Source organism: Nerophis lumbriciformis, linkage group LG25 (assembly GCF_033978685.3).
Source record: "Nerophis lumbriciformis linkage group LG25, RoL_Nlum_v2.1, whole genome shotgun sequence".
NCBI lineage: Eukaryota > Metazoa > Chordata > Actinopteri > Syngnathiformes > Syngnathidae > Nerophis > Nerophis lumbriciformis.
In genome coordinates this window covers 22,746,714-22,769,302 of record NC_084572.2, presented here as the reverse complement: position 1 = coordinate 22,769,302, position 22,589 = coordinate 22,746,714, and the positions used below count along the sequence as shown (strand labels likewise).

The 22,589-nt window shown below is 36.9% G+C and overlaps 1 protein-coding gene across 1 annotated transcript in view; it reads right to left on the bottom strand.

Moving 5' to 3' along the window:
* Positions 1-22,589, bottom strand: part of LOC133621686 (alpha-1,6-mannosylglycoprotein 6-beta-N-acetylglucosaminyltransferase B-like) — a 334,072-nt gene that overhangs the window by 45,770 nt on the left and 265,713 nt on the right. Inside the window, exon 9 of the mRNA XM_061983949.1 lies at positions 9,292-9,423. Within this exon, the coding sequence (XP_061839933.1) occupies positions 9,292-9,423 (132 nt within the window). The remainder of the gene's footprint in view (positions 1-9,291; positions 9,424-22,589) is intronic.

Sequence of the window (22,589 nt, the reverse complement as noted above, 5' to 3'; positions counted from 1 at the left end):
ACACAATAACTCCACGGTGACGTTTTGGTGAATTTACTTAGAAAATTGTGAAACTGAAACAATACAAAGAGAATGCCGTAAGTTAATACTAAAAACTACTAACACTGACACTTGTAAACGCTTGATTACATTAAGATCGCAAGTACAAATATGTATGAAACACTCCTACAGACATTACACATGGGGCGGTTTAGTAAATATAAACAGTTTGTCACGACTTGGTCCTTGGGTTTAGTTTTTCCAGAAGGCAACAAAAAGTTGGCTCGGGCGAGACGGGAATGTAAGTACATGATTGTTTATTACTATCAAAAAAAAGTACAAACGAAAAGCGCGCACAATGGCGGAGGTACAAAACTTGGCTAATGAAAAGAAAACTTGCACATAGGCAGAAACTGTGAACAATGAAACAAAAACACTAACTGTGGCATTAATAAACAAAAACTTACTTGGCATGGACTATGAAGTGCGCAGAGGTAAACAGAGTGGGACAGGGGTATGAATCTGGATGTCGCCAGAAAGACAAACTGAAAACAATGAACTTAAATACTACATACATGATTAGTGAAAACAGGTGCGTGACTCAAAACGTGAAACAGGTGCGTGACGTGACAGGTGAAAATGAATGGTTGCTATGGTGACAAAACAAACAAAAGTGCACAAAAAGTCCAAAAACAAAACCGAACATGACTAAAACAAAACATGATCACACAGACATGACACAGTTGTATTTGTATTGTAAAACTTACAAAGGTTGCTTGGAGTGATAAATAATCCATATGAGTAGAAACACCATGGACAACTAGAAAATGTGTGGTATCATCCAAAACTAATGTAAAGCATCCAAACAACAGAAGAATAAGTGATTATTGCATTTTAACAGAAGTGTAGATAGAACATGTTAAAAGAGAAAGTAAGCAGATATTAACAGTAAACGAACAAGTAGATTAATCATTCATTTTCTACCACTTGTCCTTAATAATGTTGACAAAACAATAGAATGACACAATATGTTACTGCATACGTCAGCAGCTAAATTAGGAGTCTTTGTTTGCTTACTTATTGTCTTGTATGTTCACTATTTTATTTAAGGACAAACTTGCAATAATAAACATGTGTTTAATGTACCCTAAGATTTTTTGTTAAAATAAAGCCAATAATGCAATTTTTTGTGGTGCCCTTTATTTAGAAAAGTATCGAAATAATTTTGGTACCGGTACCAAAATATTGGTATCGGGACAACACTAACAATGGATTCAATGGGAGTCGCTCTGTTCCGTATATAAAGCACTGTAAAACATCCAAAAACCCTCCATCATCGTCTTATATACGCGCTAATGTAGTAACAGACACATTCATAATAACATGTATATTTACGTATTTTGCTCATTTTAAGCATACCGCGTATTAGTTTCGCAGACGCATCACAACGTTCGCTTTTCCTTCAACAACAACAACACAACTACTCAAGCAGACTTCGAGAGCCAACAACGACTACTTTGGAAAGAATGATGATCCCAAACCTTATATGTTTTAACTTGAATATAAGTAGGATGAGCTACAAGTACCGAAAAGTACAGAAAAGTATTGAAATAATTTTGGTACCGTTACCAAAATATTGGTATCGGGTCAACACTACCCTGCCAAAACTGAAATCTAAGTAAGATTAAATATCTCAAATAAGGGTGATATTTGCTTAATTTTCTGTCTGATAAGATAATTCTTCTCCCTAAGCAGATTTTAGTGTTTTACTTGTTTTAAAGGTTTTGGTCCTAAATGATCTCAGTATATTACAGCTTGTAGCTGAGATGTTATGAAACTAGAATATCAACTGTTGCAAAGCTGTGTCATCAACACTCACAAGTAGGGATGTCCGATAATGGCTTTTTGCCGATATCCGATATTCCGATATTGTCCAACTCTTTAATTACTGATACCGATATCAACCGATACCGATATCAACCGATATATACAGTCGTGGAATTAACACATTATTATGCCTAATTTGGACAACCAGGTATGGTGAAGATAAGGTATTTAAAAAAATAAAATAAAATAAAATAAGATAAATAAATTAAAAACATTTTCTTGAATAAAAAAGAAAGTAAAACAATATAAAAACAGTTACATAGAAACTAGTAATTAATGAAAATTAGTAAAATGAACTGTTAAAGGTTAGTACTATTAGTGGACCAGCAGCACGCACAATCATGTGTGCTTACGGACTGTATCCCTTGCAGACTGTATTGATATATATTGATATATAATGTAGGATCTAGAATATTAATAAAGGAAAGAAATAACCCTTTTGTGTGAATGAGTGTAAATGGGGGAGGGAGGCTTTTTGGGTTGGTGCACTAATTGTAAGTGTATCTTGTGTTTTTTATGTTGACTTAATAAAAAAAAAAACCAAAAAAAACAAAAAACAAAAAAAACGATACCGATAATTAAAAAAAACGATACCGATAATTTCCGATATTACATTTTAACGCATTTATCGGCCGATATTATTGGACATCTCTACTCACAAGTATAAAACTACTTTTTTAAAGTATCATTTCTTACTTCAAGCATGAAAATAAAAATCATGATGCCGAGCGCATATCATTATGTCAAGATAATGGCACTAGTATTTACTTAATTTAAGAATATTTTTCAACATATTGAGCAAAAAGGTCTCTCTTTTTTTTCTACCAAGAAAAGTGCACTTGTTATTAGTGAGAATATACTTATTTTAAGGTATTTCTGGGTTCATTGAGGTTAGCTAATTTTACTTGTTTTGGAAAGTCTTGACAAGCCGAATTTTCTTGTTCTATTGGCAGATAATTTTGCTGAGTTCAAATAAAATACCCTTAATTTTTGTATTTTTTTTTTTTTCTTGTTTTTGAACACTGACTTTTTGCAGTGTAGTCTTGACACAACACAACAACATGGACATCCTAGGGGAACATAAAACAATAGTGATTAAAAGCAGCTCCAAACCCCAGAACACCTGATTTGTCATGCTTCTCAGCTCTGAAAGGCTTATTGATGAGGCAGATTTGGGATGGAGGATGCCATGGAGACCCTTCGACCTTCAACAATTGGCCAAGTTTTGTGCAAAAACAATCGCGCTTCAGAACATGGTTCAATACATTAATGCAAAGAGGCGGACCAGAGTGAAAGAAAGGAACGCTACGAGACAGGCAGATGGGAGCGTAGCAAGACAGACACAAGGCGGTTAGGCACAAATGCATGCTCAGTAAATGCTAACGAGGGGGAAGACTGCGCCGGATTATAGAGTGATGCTGAAGGACAGCCGTGTGTTACACGCTCGGGTGAAAAGGAGCCTGTAATGCATTTTGCAAATCCTCACCTGGACACCCATCTTTATGTATTTGAAGCAATTGCTGTGTGTACATCCCTCCTCTTGCAAACACTAATTGTCACATGGTGTTAAAGAAGGCACAAATCAAGACGCCAAACATTAATGGAGGACTGCTGGCCTCTGCAAGCAATTAGAAGCCGACTGCTGCGTGCTGACATATAGTCTGGGGCAAATGCTATTTTGTGTGTGTGAGTGAGAGAGACACATTGTACGTAAAAGAAACAGCAAACCCGAATGTGTTTTGAGGGGGGAAATAAGCTCCTCCTGTAATGCTTATAATTGGATTTTAAAAATACATGTCATGGATTTCTGTGCTCACTGTTGTTTGCTTCCAGATATGTCCCGGCAGAGGACATTTAAAAAAAAAAAAAAAAAAAATGTTCCTCCCCCTTTCTCTCTCTTTGCTAATCTGTGCACACACCTTCACTTTTATTTGCATATTCCATCTCTGTTGTATTTGCATTTGGCCTGCAGCCACACGACATGCAGCCTCATGCATTTCTACAAAAGAACAAACGTCATGTTCTCCCATTGTACACAAGTGATGGACACAGCTTAGAAAAGTGGAGCACGGGAGGCTGCGAAGGAACTGAGCCAGACTGGTGTAATGTGTATAATTTGTAAATCTTTTTACACTGACACTTTCAATTCCTGTTTTTTGTGCATTTTGTGTTTTGTTCCCCTGGTCTCATGACTGCAGTGGCCTACTTTCCAAGATATTCCGGCACTTTAAGGATGCCAAAAGCTGTTAGGCACACCCCTCCGTGCACGCTTTCACAGGCAGGCACCTACACGTTATAGTCATCCTAATGATATTGTTCTTGGCAGCCATGTTATCTTCTGTCTTGTAGCGTATGTTGAGGCACAATGGCCCCACAGTTGAATGAGGACGGGAACTGCACCTTTTTTTTTATTTTGCCTATTGTTCACAATCACAATGAACAAGAAAACACATGTCTTTTTTTTTTAATTGAGGTTTTACAGATGATAACACAACGCTTTGAAGATGCGGCTAATGGGAGTCACCCTTGAAGCCTCAAAAACCTCCATCAATGTTTTGTATACACACAGCTACATATAATGTAGGAACAGACACGTTCATAACAATATGTAATATGTACAATATTTACCGGTATTTTAATCTTTTTTTAATTATATATTTTTTTTGTCCTGTCCAGCTTCTCACGCAAATCATATTGTTGATGTAGATGCCCATATCGGCTGTACAGATTTACTTCTCTTGTTGCCTTATTTGTATTTGACTTTATTAAATGGATTTATATTAGAGATGTCCGATAAATGCCTTAAAATGTAATATCGGAAATTATCGGTATCGGTTTTTTTAATTATTTGTATCGTTTTATTTTTTTTATTTTTTTATTTTTTATTAAATCAACATAAAAAACACAAGATACACTTACAATTAGTGCATCAACCCAAAAAAAAAAAAAAAAAATATATATATTAGAGATGTCCGATAATATCGGCCTGCCGTTATTATCGGCCGATAAATGCGTTAAAATGTAATATCGGAAATTATCGGTATTGTTTTTTTTTTATATTATCGGTATCGTTTTTTTAATTTTTTTTATTTTTTAATAAATCAACATAAAAAACACAAGATACACTTACAATTAGTGCACCAACAAACCTCCCTCCCCCATTTACACTCATTCACACAAAAAGGTTGTTTCTTTCTGTTATTAATATTCTGGTTCCTACATTATATATCAATATATAACAATACAGTCTGCAAGGGATACAGTCCGTAAGCACACATGATTGTGCGTGCTGCTGGTCCACTAATAGTACTAACCTTTAACAGTTAATTTTACTCATTTTCATTAATTACTAGTTTCTATGTAACTGTTTTTATATTGTTTTACTTTCTTTTTTATTCAAGAAAATGTTTTTGATTTATTTATCTTATTTTATTTTATCCATCCATCCATTTTCTACCGCTTATTCCCTTTGGGGTGGCGGGGGGCGCTGGAGCCTATCTCAGCTACAATCGGGCGAAAGGCAGGGTACACCCTGGACAAGTCGCCACCTCATCGCAGGGCCAACACAGATAGACAGACAACATTCACACTCACATCCACACACTAGGGCCAATTTAGTGTTGCCAATCAACTTATCCCCAGGTGCATGTCTTTGGAGGTGGGAGGAAGCCGGAGTACCCGGAGGGAACCCACGCAGTCACGGGGAGGACATGCAAACTCCACACAGAAAGATCCCGAGCCCGGGATTGAACCCAAGACTACTCAGGACCTTCGTATTGTGAGGCAGATGCACTAACCCCTCTGCCACCGTGAAGCCCTATTTTATTTTATTAATTTTTTTAAAAAGTACCTTATCCTCACCATACCTGGTTGTCCAAATTAGGCATAACAATGTGTTAATTCCACAACTGTATATATCGGTTGATATCGGTATCGTAATTAAAGAGTTGGACAATATCAGAAAATCGGATATCGGCAAAAAGCCATTATCGGACATCCCTAATTTATATTATTTGGTGCAGCCGGGCCGGAGCAGAAGGGGATAAAAAGAGGGAAAAAAAGAAGACAGAGGGGGAAATTGTGGGGGCAAGAGGGGGATAAGACAGAAAGACGACAACAACAACAACAGCAAATACAACAATAATAACAACAACAACAGAACAACATCAGCAAATAGGATATGTACAAATATGATAGTAAAAGTGAAGTGAAGTGAATTATATTTATATAGCGCTTTTCTCTAGTGACTCAAAGCGCTTTTACATAGTGAAACCCAATATCTAAGTTACATTTAAACCAGTGTGGGTGGCGCTGGGAGCAGGTGAGTAAAGTGTCTTGCCCAAGGACACAACGGCAGTGACTAGGATGGCGGAAGCGGGGATCGAACCTGGAACCCTCAAGTTGCTGGCACGACCGCTCTACCAACCGAGCTATACACTACAAATGGAGCAATACAAATACCAATAGAAATAGCACTATTGATAATGAATAATGACAATGATTATCTCTATTATCAACAATACAATTGTTCAAATGCAACATTTTATTTTAATCTTTGAATCAATTCCGGGACTGATTTCCGTTTCCATAGCAGCACACGTCTGACTTCCAGCAACAATGTGTGTTCCTACTTCAGGATACAAACAGCTTGTGTGTCTTCTAATCATGGCAGACTCGCTAACAGACAACAAAGACGACCATTTTTGGACAAATGAGGATTCACAACCTTATTTTTTTGAACCTGAGTGAACAGAGGATGAACTGCTGCTTCTAGAAGCCAGCACGAAGAAGTGGGTGAGACGTTGGAGCAGATGGAAGCCGATAGAGTGAGGTGAAAGTCACTCTCGAAGCTGCAAATGTGGAATCTGGAGACAAGCTAATTCGACATAAATGGCGTGCTTACCCCAAATAAACCAGAAAAAAACGTCTCCGACCAGCTGGACCAAAGAGACAACTGCGCAACAGCGCCTCAAAATGTGTTATCTGCTCCAGCCTAGTGGGTGGTCTTATTTTATGTGCCTCCACTTCGACAGCGTCCTTTCCCCGTAATCTTTTGTTGTACTTTTTAGCATTTCAATACGAGTCTACTCACGGATTAAGGTCGAACTGTACCCTACTTTATATTTCAAATGGCAACAGCGGAGGATGAATGCTCCACATCAAAAGGATAAAGAAAAAGGAGCTTATTGACTACAGCGCGGACTACATCGTTGGACGTGCGCAAATTTTCGGGACTTTTGCAGATCCCAAATACTCTTCAGCAGTAAGAAAAGTTGGTTTTGCATAATATGGCAAAACAAAACGGCAGTTAATATGCCTACTAATAGGTGTCGTTTTGGGGTCCTTATACACACACACACCATAATAATACAAACCCTGTTTCCATATGAGTTGGGAAATTGTGTTAGATGTAAATATAAACGGAATACAATGATTTGCAAATCACTTTCAACCCATATTCAATTGAATGCACTACAAAGACAACATATTTGATGTTCAAACTGATAAACTTTATTTTTTTTTTGCAAATAATCATTAACTTAAAATTTCATGGCTGCAACACGTGACAAAGTAGTTGGGAAAGGGCATGTTCACCACTGTGTTATATGGCCTTTCCTTTTGAAAACACTCAGTAAACGTTTGGGAACTGAAGAGACACATTTTTAAAGCTTCTCAGGTGGAATTCTTTCCCATTCTTGCTTGATGTACAGCTTAAGTTGTTCAACAGTCCGGGGGTCTCCGTTGTGGTATTTTAGGCTTCATAATGCGCCACAGGTCTGGACTACAGGCAGGCCAGTCTAGTACCCGCACTCTTTTACTATGAAGCCACGTTGATGAAACACATGGCTTGGCATTGTCTTGCTGAAATAAGCAGGGGCATCCATGGTAACGTTGCTTGGATGGCAACATATGTTGCTCCAAAACCTGTATGTACCTTTCAGCATTAATGGCACCTTCACAGATGTGTAAGTTACCCATTTCTTGGGCACTAATACACCCCCATACCATCACAGCTGGCTTTTCAACTTTGCGCCTATAACAATCCGGATGGTTCTTTTCCTCTTTGGTCCGGAGGACACGACGTCCACAGTTTCCAAAAACAATTTGAAATGTGGACTCGTCAGACCACAGAACACTTTTTCACATTGCATGAGTCCATCTTAGATGAGCTCAGGCCCAGCGAAGCCGACGGCGTTTCTGGGTGTTGTTGATAAACGGTTTTCGCCTTGCATAGGAGAGTTTTAACTTGCACTTACAGATGTAGTGACCAACTGTAGTTACTGACAGTGGGTTTCTTAAGTGTTCCTGAGCCCATGTGATGATATCCTTTACACACTGATGTCGCTTGTTGATGCAGTACAGCCTGAGGGATCGAAGGTCACGGGCTTAGCTGCTTACGTGCAGTGATTTCTCCAGAGTCTCTGAACCCTTTGATGATATAACGGACCGTAGATGGTGAAATCCCTAAATTCCTTGCAATAGCTGGTTGAGAAAGGTTTTTCTTAAACTGTTCAACAATTTGCTCACGCATTTGTTGACAAAGTGGTGACCCTCGCCCCATCCTTGTTTGTGAATGACTGAGCAGTTCATGGAATCTACTTTTATACCCAATCATGGCACCCACCTGTTCCCAATTTGCCTGTTCACCTGTGGGATGTTCCAAATAAGTGTTTGATGAGCATTCCTCAACTTTATCAGTATTTATTGCCACCTTTCCCAACTTCTTTGTCACGTGTTGCTGGCATCAAATCCTAAAGTAAAATGATTATTTGAAAAAAAAGAAAAAGTTTATCAGTTTGAACATCAAATATGTTGTCTTTGTAGCATATTCAACTGAATATGGGTTGAAAATGATTTGCAAATCATTGTATTCCGTTTATATTTACATCTAACACAATTTCCCAACTCATATGGAAACAGGGTTTGTACCCGTATGTTGAAGCACAGTACGTCTGACTAGAGTAGCCCAAATGCTTCGACAATCCATCAACACTAAAGTCGTACTAAAACACTTTGACAGATTTTTGAGCGCTGCATGCAATGTTCTATATTCTCAATGAAACATCAACATTTTGGTCTTGAAGTTTGGGTACTTGCTAGTGTCACTTATTGAACAAGCGTTAACCAGCAGTTCACACGCATCTCTTAAGTGTGACTGCCCTCTACTGGTCCCACTTATCATCACACCAAGTAACACAACCAGATTGAATACATTTATAAGGCACATTATTGATTTTTGAGAAAATGTAAGGATTTTTAGTGCGCCTTGTCGTCCGAAAAATACGGTATATTCTTTGAACAGGCACAATAGAAATCGTTTTGTTGAAAAACTCAAAATGGAACATAGTGCCAGGTTTTACGATATTTTTTACAACAACAAAATTCCCACACTAACATAAAAAAAAAAGGCACTCCACTACTAACTTGTGTTTCTTGAGTGAGAGCCCCATGTGCTGCTTCATCTGCCGCAGGCCATGGTAGTCCGTATAGATGAGGTCAAAAGGCAGAGGGGCAGTTATTGGGCAACTGCCTCTGCCGGGGGGCACGCCGAGGAAGCTGCAACAAACACACACATCGATATAAGCAGGAGAAACACGGTGGGAGAGAAAAGTATAAGAATGAACAAACATAAGCATACATTATTAGAGGGGATGATCAGATATTGAATGGATATCGGTGCGATATCTGCAAAAAAGAAGTATTATATTGTACTGTATCGGCTAGCATCTAAACTGATAAACATAAGGTGCAAGCAGTCCTGCAGCGTGTTTACTACTACAAATTGTAGTCATCGTCATGTCCTCCAATAAGCACACAAGTGTGGTCTTTTCTTGTATTTTAGTGAATTCATTTGCAAAAGGTAAACATGGTAGGAGCTAGCAGATACACAACAGCTAAGCCCACTATAGCACACAAGCTAGACGTAAAGTGTCCTTAATTTTACAATATAATATCTAAGGCCCTATTTACATTAAGCTGGATAACTCCTTAAACCAGGGGTGTCAAACTCAAATACAAAGTGGGCCAAAATTTAAAACTGAACAAAGCCGCGGGGCAAAGTTGAACAAATTAACCTTTTAATAGGGACCCAAACAAGTTTTGCATTGAATATTGAACAAGCAAGGCTTATATAACTTTATAGTGGCATGCAAAATTGAGTTTCAAATAATAATAATAATAAGCAAAAAATATCAATGGCACATCAAATACAATTTAAATAAAAATTGAATGCCTCTTTTCTATTTGCAGCCTTCTGAGGTAAAAACATTAACTTTTTTCACAGGCTAATAAATTAGAAAATAAAATAATGAATAAACCAAACATTCAGGACTTTAAACTGCTCAGTTTGCAACACACTGATCTAATCTGATGTGCCCAAGCCAGATACCTGCCATCTTTTCTTGGATGCTAGTTCATTAATGTTGGGGCTCAGGCTTTGAGCTGAGGTAACCTTCATTATCGAACGAAGGTGTTCATCAGTCATTATATCTCGTAGTCCACCCGGACCACAGTCTTGGGGGCGTGCCTTAAAGGCACTGCATTTAACGTCCTCTACGAGCTGTCGTCACGTCCGCTTTTCATCCATTCTACAACGTGCCGGCCCAGTCACAAGATATGTGCGGCTTCTATATACACACACACACGTGAATGCAACGCATACTTGACCAACAGCGATACAGGTTACACTGAGGGTGGCCGTATAAACAACTTTAACACTGTTAGAAATAAACGCCACACTGTGAATCCACACCAAACAAGAATGACAAACACATTTCGGGAGAACATCCGCACCGTAACACAACATAAACACAACAGAACAAATACCCAGAACCCTTTGCAGCATTAACTCTTACGGGACGCTACAAAATACACCCAAAATACGCAGGCCAGAGTTTGACACCCATGTCTTAAACAAATAATTAGTTAGCCTAAGCACCGTGTCAGCCACACTAAATCATCGTTTAAGGTTCCCCTCCTTGGATAATTTTTTACAAGGGTAAGTGTGCCGTGTATTTCTTGAATCTCCGGCTCTTAGCTTTGTATGGACTCATTGATCGTTTACAAAGTGACTTCGGAGAGGAAGTGATGCCAGAAAGACCGCGCCCCACACAGGAAGTGACGTCATAAAGAACGCGCCACAGCCAGCTTCATATTAAAGCGGTTTCGTAACTCTGAGCTAACCACTGGAAATATGGAGGCGAGTCATCCTCCATGCATTTCATGGATATATATATATATATATATATATATACATACATATATATATATATATATACATACATATATATATATATACATACATATATATATATATATATACATACATACATATATATATATATATACATACATACATATATATATATACATACATATATATATATACATACATACATATATATATATACATACATATATATATATATATATATATATATATATATATATGTATATATATATACGTATATATATATATATATATATATACATATATATATATACATATATATATATACATATATATATATACATATATATATATATACATATATATATATACATATATATATATATATATATATATATATATATATATATATATATATATATATATATATATATATATATATATATATATATATATATATATATATATATATATATAAATAAAATATGTTTTTGTTAACATGTTGAAAGTATTTCATAAAAACACAAGCACGTAGTGTTGTCCCGATACCGGTACCGGTACCAAAATCTATGTACTTTTGTAAATAAAGTGGACCACAAAAAATGTCATTATTGGATTTATTTTAACAAAAACATATAGGGTACATTAAACATATGTTTCTTATTGCAAGTTTGTCCTTAAATAAAATATTGAACATACTAGACAACTTGTCTTTTATTAGTAAGTAAACAAACAAAGACTCCTATTTAGTCTGCTGACATATGCAGTAACATATTGTGTCATTTTCCATTCTATTATTTTGTCAACATTATTAAGGACGAGTGGTAGAAAATGAATTATTAATCTACTTGTTCATTTACTGTTAATATCTGCTCACTTTCTCTTTTAACATGTTCTATCTACACTTCTGTTAAAATGTAATAACCACTTATTCTTCTCTTGTTTGATACTTTACATTAGTTTTGAATGATACCACAAATTTGGGTATCAATCTGATACCAAGTAGTTACAGGATCAGACACTGGTCATATTCAAAGATCTCAAGTGTCCAGGGACATATTTCCGACTTTATAAATATAATATAAATTTAAAAAAAACGAAAGATGTTGTGATGCCAAACAATATCGGCGTAATCATAGTAGTATCGAGTAGATACACTAGTGGACTTGGTATCATTACAGCGGATGTTAGGTGTAGATCCACCAATGGCGTTTGTTTACATTTTGACGCCGGGGAGCTACGGTGTGTAGTGAAGCATGTTTAGCTATTCCTCGTCCTGCAGGGATGATACACATACATAAACTATGTTTTGTTAAAAGTATTTCATAAAAATACAAGCACGTTTAACGCATATAGAAGTTGGTGTAACACCTTATTCTGATGACCTACATTGACTGGACACAGTAGTGCTGATAATATCCACAAGTTCGAATTTACATTGTGGAGGAAAAAAGTCCAACACCACATGAAAGTGGTTGGTTTTTAGCTTCTGATTTGTCCAGCTTCCATACCCTTTACAAGAAATACATTGGAGTTAACTTTGTTGCTCATAGCTTGTATGCGCTAGCTTTCTGAGACCCTTATTCTGTTAGCACAGGCAGGATTGTGAAGACCGGAACTGTCGAATACGAAGAGTCTGTTGAAATTAAAAATGCTTCTTGCCTTCCTTCCGGTCTTTTTTTCTTTTCTTCATACTACACCATTAATCTATAGGTCTATTCTTTTTAATGCCTCGCGATCCACCTAATGGGCACCCTAGCACCAGACTGTCCAGGAGCTTCCCAGTCCAGGCCCGGGGACGCCCCCTCAACTTAACAGGAGCATGCTCTGACTTTGCAGGGTGTGCATGTAGGAAGACATACCCAAGACTGACAGAAGTAAAATCATCTTGCAAACTATTTTTTTCACTTAATTCTGCATTCCGCACACAGTCACTTAATAATTTGGCTTTCGAGTAGCGCTGCAACTAATGACTATTTTGATACGTTTTTAATTAGCGACTAAATAAATGATTAGTCCACTAATTGGTTTATGAAGCCTATTCACTGGCTCTAATCTAGCCATCAGCTTTTTAAATTCCGATAGAGATATGTTTAGCCATAACAATAAAGATTACTACTTCATTCTGAAATATTTATTCGTACTGTAACTGTGCTGCTCTTTAGGCTGTTACAAAAATAAAAACAACTCTAAACATTGGCCCAACATGCTGCTAAAAGAAAGTATCAATGTTTATGGAAAAAAAAAACAAAGAACAGTCAAAATAGTAGCAATAAAAACATACAACAAAAAACTAAAGCTCTCTAGTTCAGTGTTTTTCAACTAGTGTGCCTTGAGATACAGTCTGGTGTGCCGTGGGAGATTATGTAATTTCACCTAATTGGGTTAAAAATATTTTTTGCAAAGCAGTAATTATAATCCGTAAATGTGCCGTTGTTGAGTGTCTGTACTGTCTAGAGCTCGGCAGAGTAACCGTGTAATAGTCTTCCATACCAGTAGGTGGCAGCAAGTAGCTAATTCGCCTTTAGATGTCGGGAACGATGACAATGGTTTGCAGGTAAAAAGGTGTCTAATGCTTAAACCAAAAATAAACAAAAGGCGAGTGCCGCTAAGAAAAGGCATTGAAGCTTAGGGAAGGCTATGCAAAACTAAAACTGAACTGGCTGCAAAGTAAACAAAAACAGAACGCTGGACGACAGCAAAGACTTACAGTGTGTGGAGCAGACGGCGTCCACAAAGTACATCCGTAAATGGCATGACAATCAACAACAAAATAGGAGCGTAAGACAAGAACTCAAACACTACACACAGGAAAACACCAAAGAAGTCCAAATAATTCACGGCGTGATGTGACAGGTGGTGACAGTACACCTACTTTGAGACAAGCGCTATATTGATGCATGCTTGGTTATGGTTTGAATTCATATCAAACAATTGCGAGAACGACTTTTTATCGTCAATATCGGCTGCTGAGTTACATTTTTTTAATGTTTTCTGCTGGTGGCGTGCCTCAGAATTTTTTCAATGGGAAAAAATGTGCCTCGGCTAAGAAAAGGATGAAAAACACTGATCTAGTTTCCATAAAAAGTGCATTTTTAATTAAGTATGTGAAAACCTTAAGACAAGTATAAATACAATTTTTTAGCTAGCTAGGTGACAAGCTAACTATTTCCACTTTAAAATGCTCCCACACACATGACAGATGCACTACCATAAAACAAAATTACTGCTTCGCAAACTGAATAAATTATTTGTATGCTCTGAAATGTTCACTTACTTTCAACGTTTACTGTTGTGATGTTGTTGCGCATGTCTGTTTTCGTTCGGAAAAACACGAGCAATGACGTTACGGTTATTATCGACAAATTAATTTGTTGTTGACAAATATTCAACTTTTAAGTAATAGTCCCAACTGGTGTTGTTTCAATACCAATATTTTGGTATTGGTACCGGTACTAAAATTATTTTGATACTTTTCTGTACGTTGATACTTTTCTAAATAAAGGGGACCACAACAAATTTAATTATTGGCTTTATTTTAACTAAAAAAATCTTAAACATTAAACATATGTTTATTATTGCAAGTTTGTCCGTAAATAAAATAGTGAACATACAAGACAACTTGTCTTTTAGTAGTAAGTAAACAAACAAATGCTTCTAATTAGTCTGCTGACATATGCAGTAACATATTGTGTCATTTTCCATTCTATTATTTTGTCAACATTATTAAGGACTAGTGGTAGAAAATGAATTATTAATCTACTTGTTCATTTACTGTTAATATCTGCTCACTTTCTCTTTTAACATGTTCTATCTACACTTCTGTTAAAATGTAAGTCGTTACAGGATCATACATTGGTCATATTCAAAGTCCTCATGTGTCCAGGGACATATTTCCTGACTTTATAAACATAATATACATTTTGAAAAAAACAAAAGAAGGTGTTTTGATGCCAAAAAATATTGACGTAATCATAGTAGTATCGACTAAATACGGTCTTGTACTTGGTATCATTACAGTGGATGTTAGGTGTGGATCCACCAATGGTGTTTGTTTACATTTTGACGCCGGTGAGCTACGGCGTGTAGTGAAGCATGTTTAGCTATTCCTCGTCCTGCAGGGATGATACTTGTAAGAAACTTACTTTATTTGTCGCCATGGAGACCAGGATTAGTGATTTAGAAGTAGCTAAAACACTGCAGACAACGGCTGGACTTTAGCCGCTAGCTCGCTAGCCATGTCTTAAAGCACCTCTTCCTGAGGGCGTTTCAGTGTTACAACTTCACCTTTATCGCTAGTTTTTAAGCCAGAATGCATCCGTTCTCCCTTTTCTGTCTACACAATGTGTCTGCTTGTAAGTACTCCGTGATTGTGCACTGCCGAACATGCTCCTCTGCTTGTAAACCAGCAATGACACAACGTGACGACAGGGGTTGGGGAGTGGTGGGGTACCGGTACTTTTCAGAGGCGGTATAGTACCGAATATGATTCATTAGTATCGCGGTCCTATACTAATACCAGTATACAGTACAACTCTTGTCCCTACATTGTTTTGTCATTAAAATATGTCATTAACGCATATTTTTAATTTGAATATTTGCAGTTCAGGGATGTGTGGTTTTAAATTTTCTCTGTAGTTTTTTGAACAGGGTATAAGCCCGTTTTTCTATCAGACAGCATTCAGAAGAGTAGCGGTACTTTCAATCAAAGCGAAGCCAGAGGGCACCAGCCTTTGGCAAAGCATAACACAAACTAACAAGATGAAAAGAGGATTGATGAAGACCTGGGTCAGTGGTACTTTTGCAGCAGCATCAGCAGATGGCCAATGAATGGAGTGTGTGTGTGTGTGTGTGTGTGTGTGTGTGTTTGTGTGTGTGTTCCTTCATATACACAGATGATGCCGACATGCCTCAGTAACAAAATGCATCAACTGTGACACGCATTGAGACACTGATTTGGTCTCTCTATATTGGCCTCACGTCTACAGAGATACGTCTACAATTATATAGCACACTCACAGGTCACTTTGTGGGGTCTGATAAAAAGGCAGTATCAACAATCTTCCCTTTTCACCCATCCCCATGATGCACTGCAGTTAAAGTCAACATGTAAGACGAAAATAAGGATCGTCAATAGCAATAAAAGAACAAGAAATTACAGCAATGCCAGCAATTCCAAAACACACAAACATCATAGTCCTTTCATTTTTATTGACTTTGTTATTTTCTTTAAGGACATTGAAAGGCTGATGAAACCCCACTTAGAGGGGTCATATTTGGATTTTTGTTTCTACATTAAAGCACTTCCTTGAGGCCTTTAATTCCAGGAACACCAAGCCTACCGTCAAGCATGGTGGTGGTAGTATTATGCTCTGGGCCTCTTTTGCAGCCAGTGGATCTGGTGCTTTACAGACAGTAAATGGGACAGTGAAAAAGGAGGATTACCTCCAAATTCTTCAGGACAACCTAAAATCATCAGCCCGGAGGTTGGGTCTTGGGCGCAGTTGTCATGATCTTTGGTCTGGATCATGTTTTTTGTTATTTTCGGTTTAAGACTCTATTAGTTCCTGTTTGCGCTCCCTTGTTTGTTTTAGTTTCCATGACAACTGACTAGTTTCACCTGTCTCATGTGTTTGACTCACGCACCTGCTTTAATCATGGCATAAGGGGAGTGGCAGGGAAATGGCTGAAGAGCTACTTGAATGAGAGACAGCAGATTGTTCAGATCGACCAACATCAATCTACACTCATGAACATAACCTGTGGAGTCCCCCAGTGCTCGATACTAGGACCCACACTATTTATAATGTATATCAATGAAATATGTAAAGTATCAACACTGCTGAAGTTCATCCTCTTTGCTGACGATACAACCATTACATGTGCAGGTGACGACGTGAAGCAACTTCTAGCTTCTGTAACTGAGGAGATGATCAAGTTAAAAACTTGGTTTAATACCAACAAATTGTCTCTGAATTTAAAGAAGACCAAAATCATACTCTTTAGCAATCGCAAAAGTAATATACCCATCAGGATTGTTATTGATGATACACCAATAGAATATGTTCAACAAAATTCATTCTTAGGAGTGGTAATAGATGAAAATATATCATGGAAGCCTCATATAAGTTACCTAAGGACAAAAGTTGCTAAATGTGTTGGAATGATGAGGAGATCATGTCATTTATTGAACACCAATGCTCTGCTGTTATTGTATCATTAATTTATTATGTCATATTTAAACTATTGTGTTGAAGTCTGGGGAAATTGTTATAAATCTCATCTACAGCCTTTAGTCACTCTGCAGAAAAAGGCCATTAGGATTGTGTCCAATGTTCACTACAGACATCATTCAAATCCACTATTCATGGAGTTAAAGCAACTTAAACTGCACGATGTAATCAATTTTAAAACTGCTCAAACGATGTTTAGGGCATCTCAAAACTCTCTACCATCCAATATGCAAAACCTATTCCAGGATAGAGATGCTCACCATAGTTACAGTCTAAGAGGAAACAACAAATTATATTTTCCTAAATTTAGAACAACTTTAAAATCAATGTGCATTTCAGTGCGTGGAGTCAGTCTGTGGAACAACTATGGGGACGAGTTAAAAACTTGTTCTAACATGATTACATTTAAAAGACTGTTTAAAAAAGAAGTACTGAAGAAGTACGAGGAGGAAAGAGAGTGATGCCCTCAACACAGAGCGATGGGAGAGAGGTGTATGGTCAGAGAGTGTTTGGGCCTGTGTGTGTATGAGTGTTTTGTCTCGTCTTGTCTTGTGTCATAGTAACAGTGGTACTATTGTATTGTTGGTGTACAGGAGCTTTTCTTGTTTTTGTTTGTATAATATTGTTCTTGTATTATATTGTTTATGTTAAATGTGGAATGAGTGAGAGGGGTTGGGATATTATAAGCATTTGCTTCATCCAACCCCTTTTCAAGCCTTGCATAAATGTCCCTGCCAAAATGTGAAAAAAAAAAAAAAAGTGTGTTGTTGTGCTGTGCAGGTTTGAAATAAATAATTCAATCAATCAATCAGAGACTATTATTTAAGCCTGTTTTTCCAGTTAGTCGTCCTGGCGACATTACTCTGTATTTGCTCTGTTCATGCCATAGATTCATGCTCTGCCAAGTAAGTTTTGTTTCATGTTCATAGTTTCTGCCTATGTGTTAGTTTTTGTATGATACGCTAAGTTGTGCCTTCGCCTTGTGCGCCCTTTTGTTTTGTACCTATTGATAGCGAACAATTAAAATGTTCCTACCTTCAAGCCTTGTCCGATATAGTCCGATTGCATCCCGGGAGAACAAATCTCGCAGCAAGCTGCGACCCCCCCGTCTTGACAGCAGTTGGGTGTTCCAACAGGACAATGACCCCAAACACACGTCAAAAGTGGTAAAGGAATGGCTAAATCAGGCTAGAATTAAGGTTTTAGAATGGCCTTCCCAAAGTCCTGACTTAAACCCCATTGAGAAAATGTAGACAATGCTGAAGAAACAAGTCCATGTCAGAAAACCAACAAATTTAGCTGAACTGTACCAATTTTGTCAAGAGGAGTGGTCAAAAATTCAACCAGAAGCTTGTGGATGGCTACCAAAAGCGCCTTATTGCAGTGAAACTTGCCAAGGGACATGTAACCAAATATTAACATTGCTGTATGTATACTTTTGACCCAGCAGATTTGGTCACATTTTCAGTAGACCCATAATACATTCATAAAAGAACCAAACTTCATGAATGTTTTATGTGACCAACAAGTATGTGCTCTAATCACTCTATCACAAAAAAATAAGAGTTGTAGAAATGATTGGAAACTCCAGACAGCCATGACATTATGTTCTTTACAAGTGTATGTCAACTTTTGGCCACGACTGTAAATTCAAACTGTACACTACTTTGTATTAGAAATGGCAACAGCAGAGGATGCATGTGCATGTACGAGACAGTCTGCCACACAACAAGAGGATACAGAAAAAGAAGGAGCTTGTTGACTACAGCGATGGACTACAATGGCAGACGGGCACAAAGTTCTTTGGGTAGACCTCTACAGGTACCCGATATGGAGATATCCGCTGATGTCACTTGATGGAAAAATGTCACAACGGCTCGTTTAGAGGAAGTAAGAAGGAAGGCAAGATTGTTTTATAAATATATCTGCAAGGTCTCCATGGTTTGATTTCAAACTTAAGCAGATCCTGATACCTGACAACAGGTACCAATAGGTAAAAAAGTTGGTTTTGCATATTAGGTCCCCTTTAAGGAGTGTGCAACAAACAACAACATTCGGAGTTGGGGTCATTGAACTATCGACTTCACAGTTGAATCGTCGCACATTAAACCCGCCTCGTCCCTTCATGAGAGGAATGGGAATGGAGTACTTACAGTAAGACAGGGCTATTCAACTACATTGTTGTGGGGGCCATATTTACAGAATGCTGAGGATCAAGCTCTGGTAATGAGTACATTCGCACCCACCTGCACAAATGTACTTCAAAATGTAACAATCAAAATAAATATGACTTTTTTTTTGTTTACTAGGGCATGCATGTATAATATGCATTAGTTTGACCATTTAAAATCAACGATAATAAAAAGGAGATGCTTGGAAATAGCATAAAAATGCCCCAAAAACTTGGAAAAACGCGATTCATAGCGTTACTTTTTGGTGTAACCATCATGAGCGTTCTGTTCAGGTATATTTCTTTTATATTTTGATAAATCATCATATTTGTGTATTACTAAATTTAAATAGGTATTGATCAGTCTTTAAGCTGTGTGTATTTGATTTCAGTTTGCTTTTGACATCTTATTTGGAATTGTAGTTGAAACTTTTACAACCTTGTGTTGCGCTCATGATGGCGTAACCAAACTAGATTTCATTTAATGATCTTATTTTGAATATTTATTCCCTTTTTTACATTTATTATATTTAAATATACTGTGTTTTATGCTTTTTTCTTTTTGGAATATGTACTATACATATAATATAATAAAGTCCTATATAAAATTATGTTTCTAGCAATACTTTAATTTTGCCTTTGAAAGTAACACTCCAATGTCCATTAGTGGAGCTGTACACTACAGGACTTCTCTCGACACTATTTTTTTTCTCCTACCGGTATCCTCTGTAGTAGACATTTGTTTTAGTCTTGTCAGGGTTACATATTGTGGGGAAAAAGCAGTGTCCACTTTACTTTACCAAATGTTAGTCGTAAATTAAAACACAAGCACATTGGTCCAAGTTCCTCTATCAACAGCTATACTAACTATTTTTAAGCAGAAGACCTAGTAGGGCTGTCCCGATACCAATATTCTGGTACGGGTACCGAGACCAAAATGTATTTCAATACCTTTCAAAATAAAGGAGACCACCTAAGCATTTCATTATTGGCTTTATCTGAACAGAAAAGCTTATGATACATTAAACATACGTTTCTTATTGCAATCAAAGTATTTTGGCATTACGTAAGATAGTAAACATACTAGACAACTTCTATTTAAGTAGTAAGTAAGCAAACAAAGGCTCCTAATATGGCTGCTGAGGTATGCAGGAACATATTGTGTCATTTCTGGTTGTATTATTTTGGCAACATTTTGAGGGACAAGCGGTAGAAAATGATTAATCTAATTGTTCATTTACTGTTAATATCTGCTTATTTTCGGTTTTAACATGTTCTGTCTACACTTCTGTTAAAATGTAATAATCATTTATTCATCTGTTGTTTGATACTTTACATTAGTTTTGGATGATACTACAAATTCTGGTATCAATCCAAAACCAAGTACCGTATTTTTCGGAGTATAAGTCGCTCCGGAGTATAAGTCGCACCGGCCGAAAATGCATAATAAAGAAGGAAAAAAACATATATAAGTCGCACTGGAGTATAAGTCGCATTTCAGGAAATTTATTTGATAAAACCCAACACCAAGAATAGACATTTGAAAGGCAATTTAAAATAAATAAAGAATAGTGAACAACAGGCTGAATAAGTGTACGTTATATGAGGCATAAATAACCAACTGAGAACGTGCCTGGTATGTTAACATAACATATTATGGTAAGAGTCATTCAAATAACTATAACATATAGAACATGCTATACGTTTACCAAACAATCTGTCACTCCTAATCGCTAAATCCCATGAAATCTTATACGTCTAGTCTCTTACGTGAATGAGCTAAATAATATTATTTGATATTTTACGGTAATGTGTTAATCATTTCACACATAAGTCGCTCCTGAGTATAAGTCACACTATGAAAAAAACTGCGACTTATAGTCCGAAAAATACGGTAGTTACAGGATCACACATTGGTCATAATTAAAGTTCTCCTGTGTACAGGGACATATTTCCTGAGTTTATTAACAATAAATAGACAAAAGATTTTGTCATAATAAAAAATATCGATGTAATCATTGTAGTATCAACTATGCACAGCTCTTGTACTTGATATCGTTACAGCCGATGTCTGTGTAGATCCACCACTGACATTTGTTTACATTCAGGAGCGCGAGCTTGCTGTTAGCATTTAGCTATTCTATCCTACTAGGGTGTGTAGTGAAACATGTTTAGCTATTCCTCATCCTACAGGGATGATACTTGTAAGAAACTCACTTTATTTGTTGCCATGGAGGAGAGGATTAGTGATTTAGAAGTAACTAAAACACTGCTGACTGCGGCTGGACGTTAGCCGCTAGCTGGCTAACAAGAGCAAGAACTAATCACCTCTTACATAACGGGGCTTCAGTGTTTATAACTTCAACTTTCTAAATAAAACTGTATTTTTCAGAAGCAGTATAATACCGTTTTTAACTCATTAAGTACCGTGTTACTTTATTAGGACAGTATACCGTACAACCCTGAGACCTAGTCAAAGACCACCTATATGACAGGACTCTAATGTTTTTAGTAGGGCTGTGAATCTTTGGGTGTCCCACGATTCGATTCAATATCGATTCTTGGGGTCATGATTCGATTCAAAATCGATTTATTTTTTCAATTCAACACGATTCTCGATTCAAAAACGATATTTTCCCGATTCAAAAGAATTCTCTATTCATTCAATACATAGGATTTCAGCAGGATCTACCCCAGTCTGCTGACATGCAAGCAGAGTAGTAGATTTTTGTAAAAAGCTTTTATAATTGTAAAGGACAATGTTTTATCAACTGATTGCAATAATGTAAATTTGTTTTAACTATTAAATGAACCAAAAATATGACTTATTTTATCTTTGTGAAAATATTGGACACAGTGTGTTGTCAAGCTTATGAGATGTGATGCAAGTGTGACACATTTTTTTTATTATTTATAAATGTCTAATGATAATGTCAATGAGGGATTTTTAATCACTGCTATGTTGAAATTGTAACTAATATTGATACTGTTGTTGATAATATTCATTTTTGTTTCACTACTTTTGGTTTGTTCTGTGTCGTGTTTGTGTCTCCTCTCAATGGCTCTGTTTATTGCAGTTCTGAGTGTTGCTGGGTCGGGTTTGGTTTTGGAATTGGATTGCATTGTTATG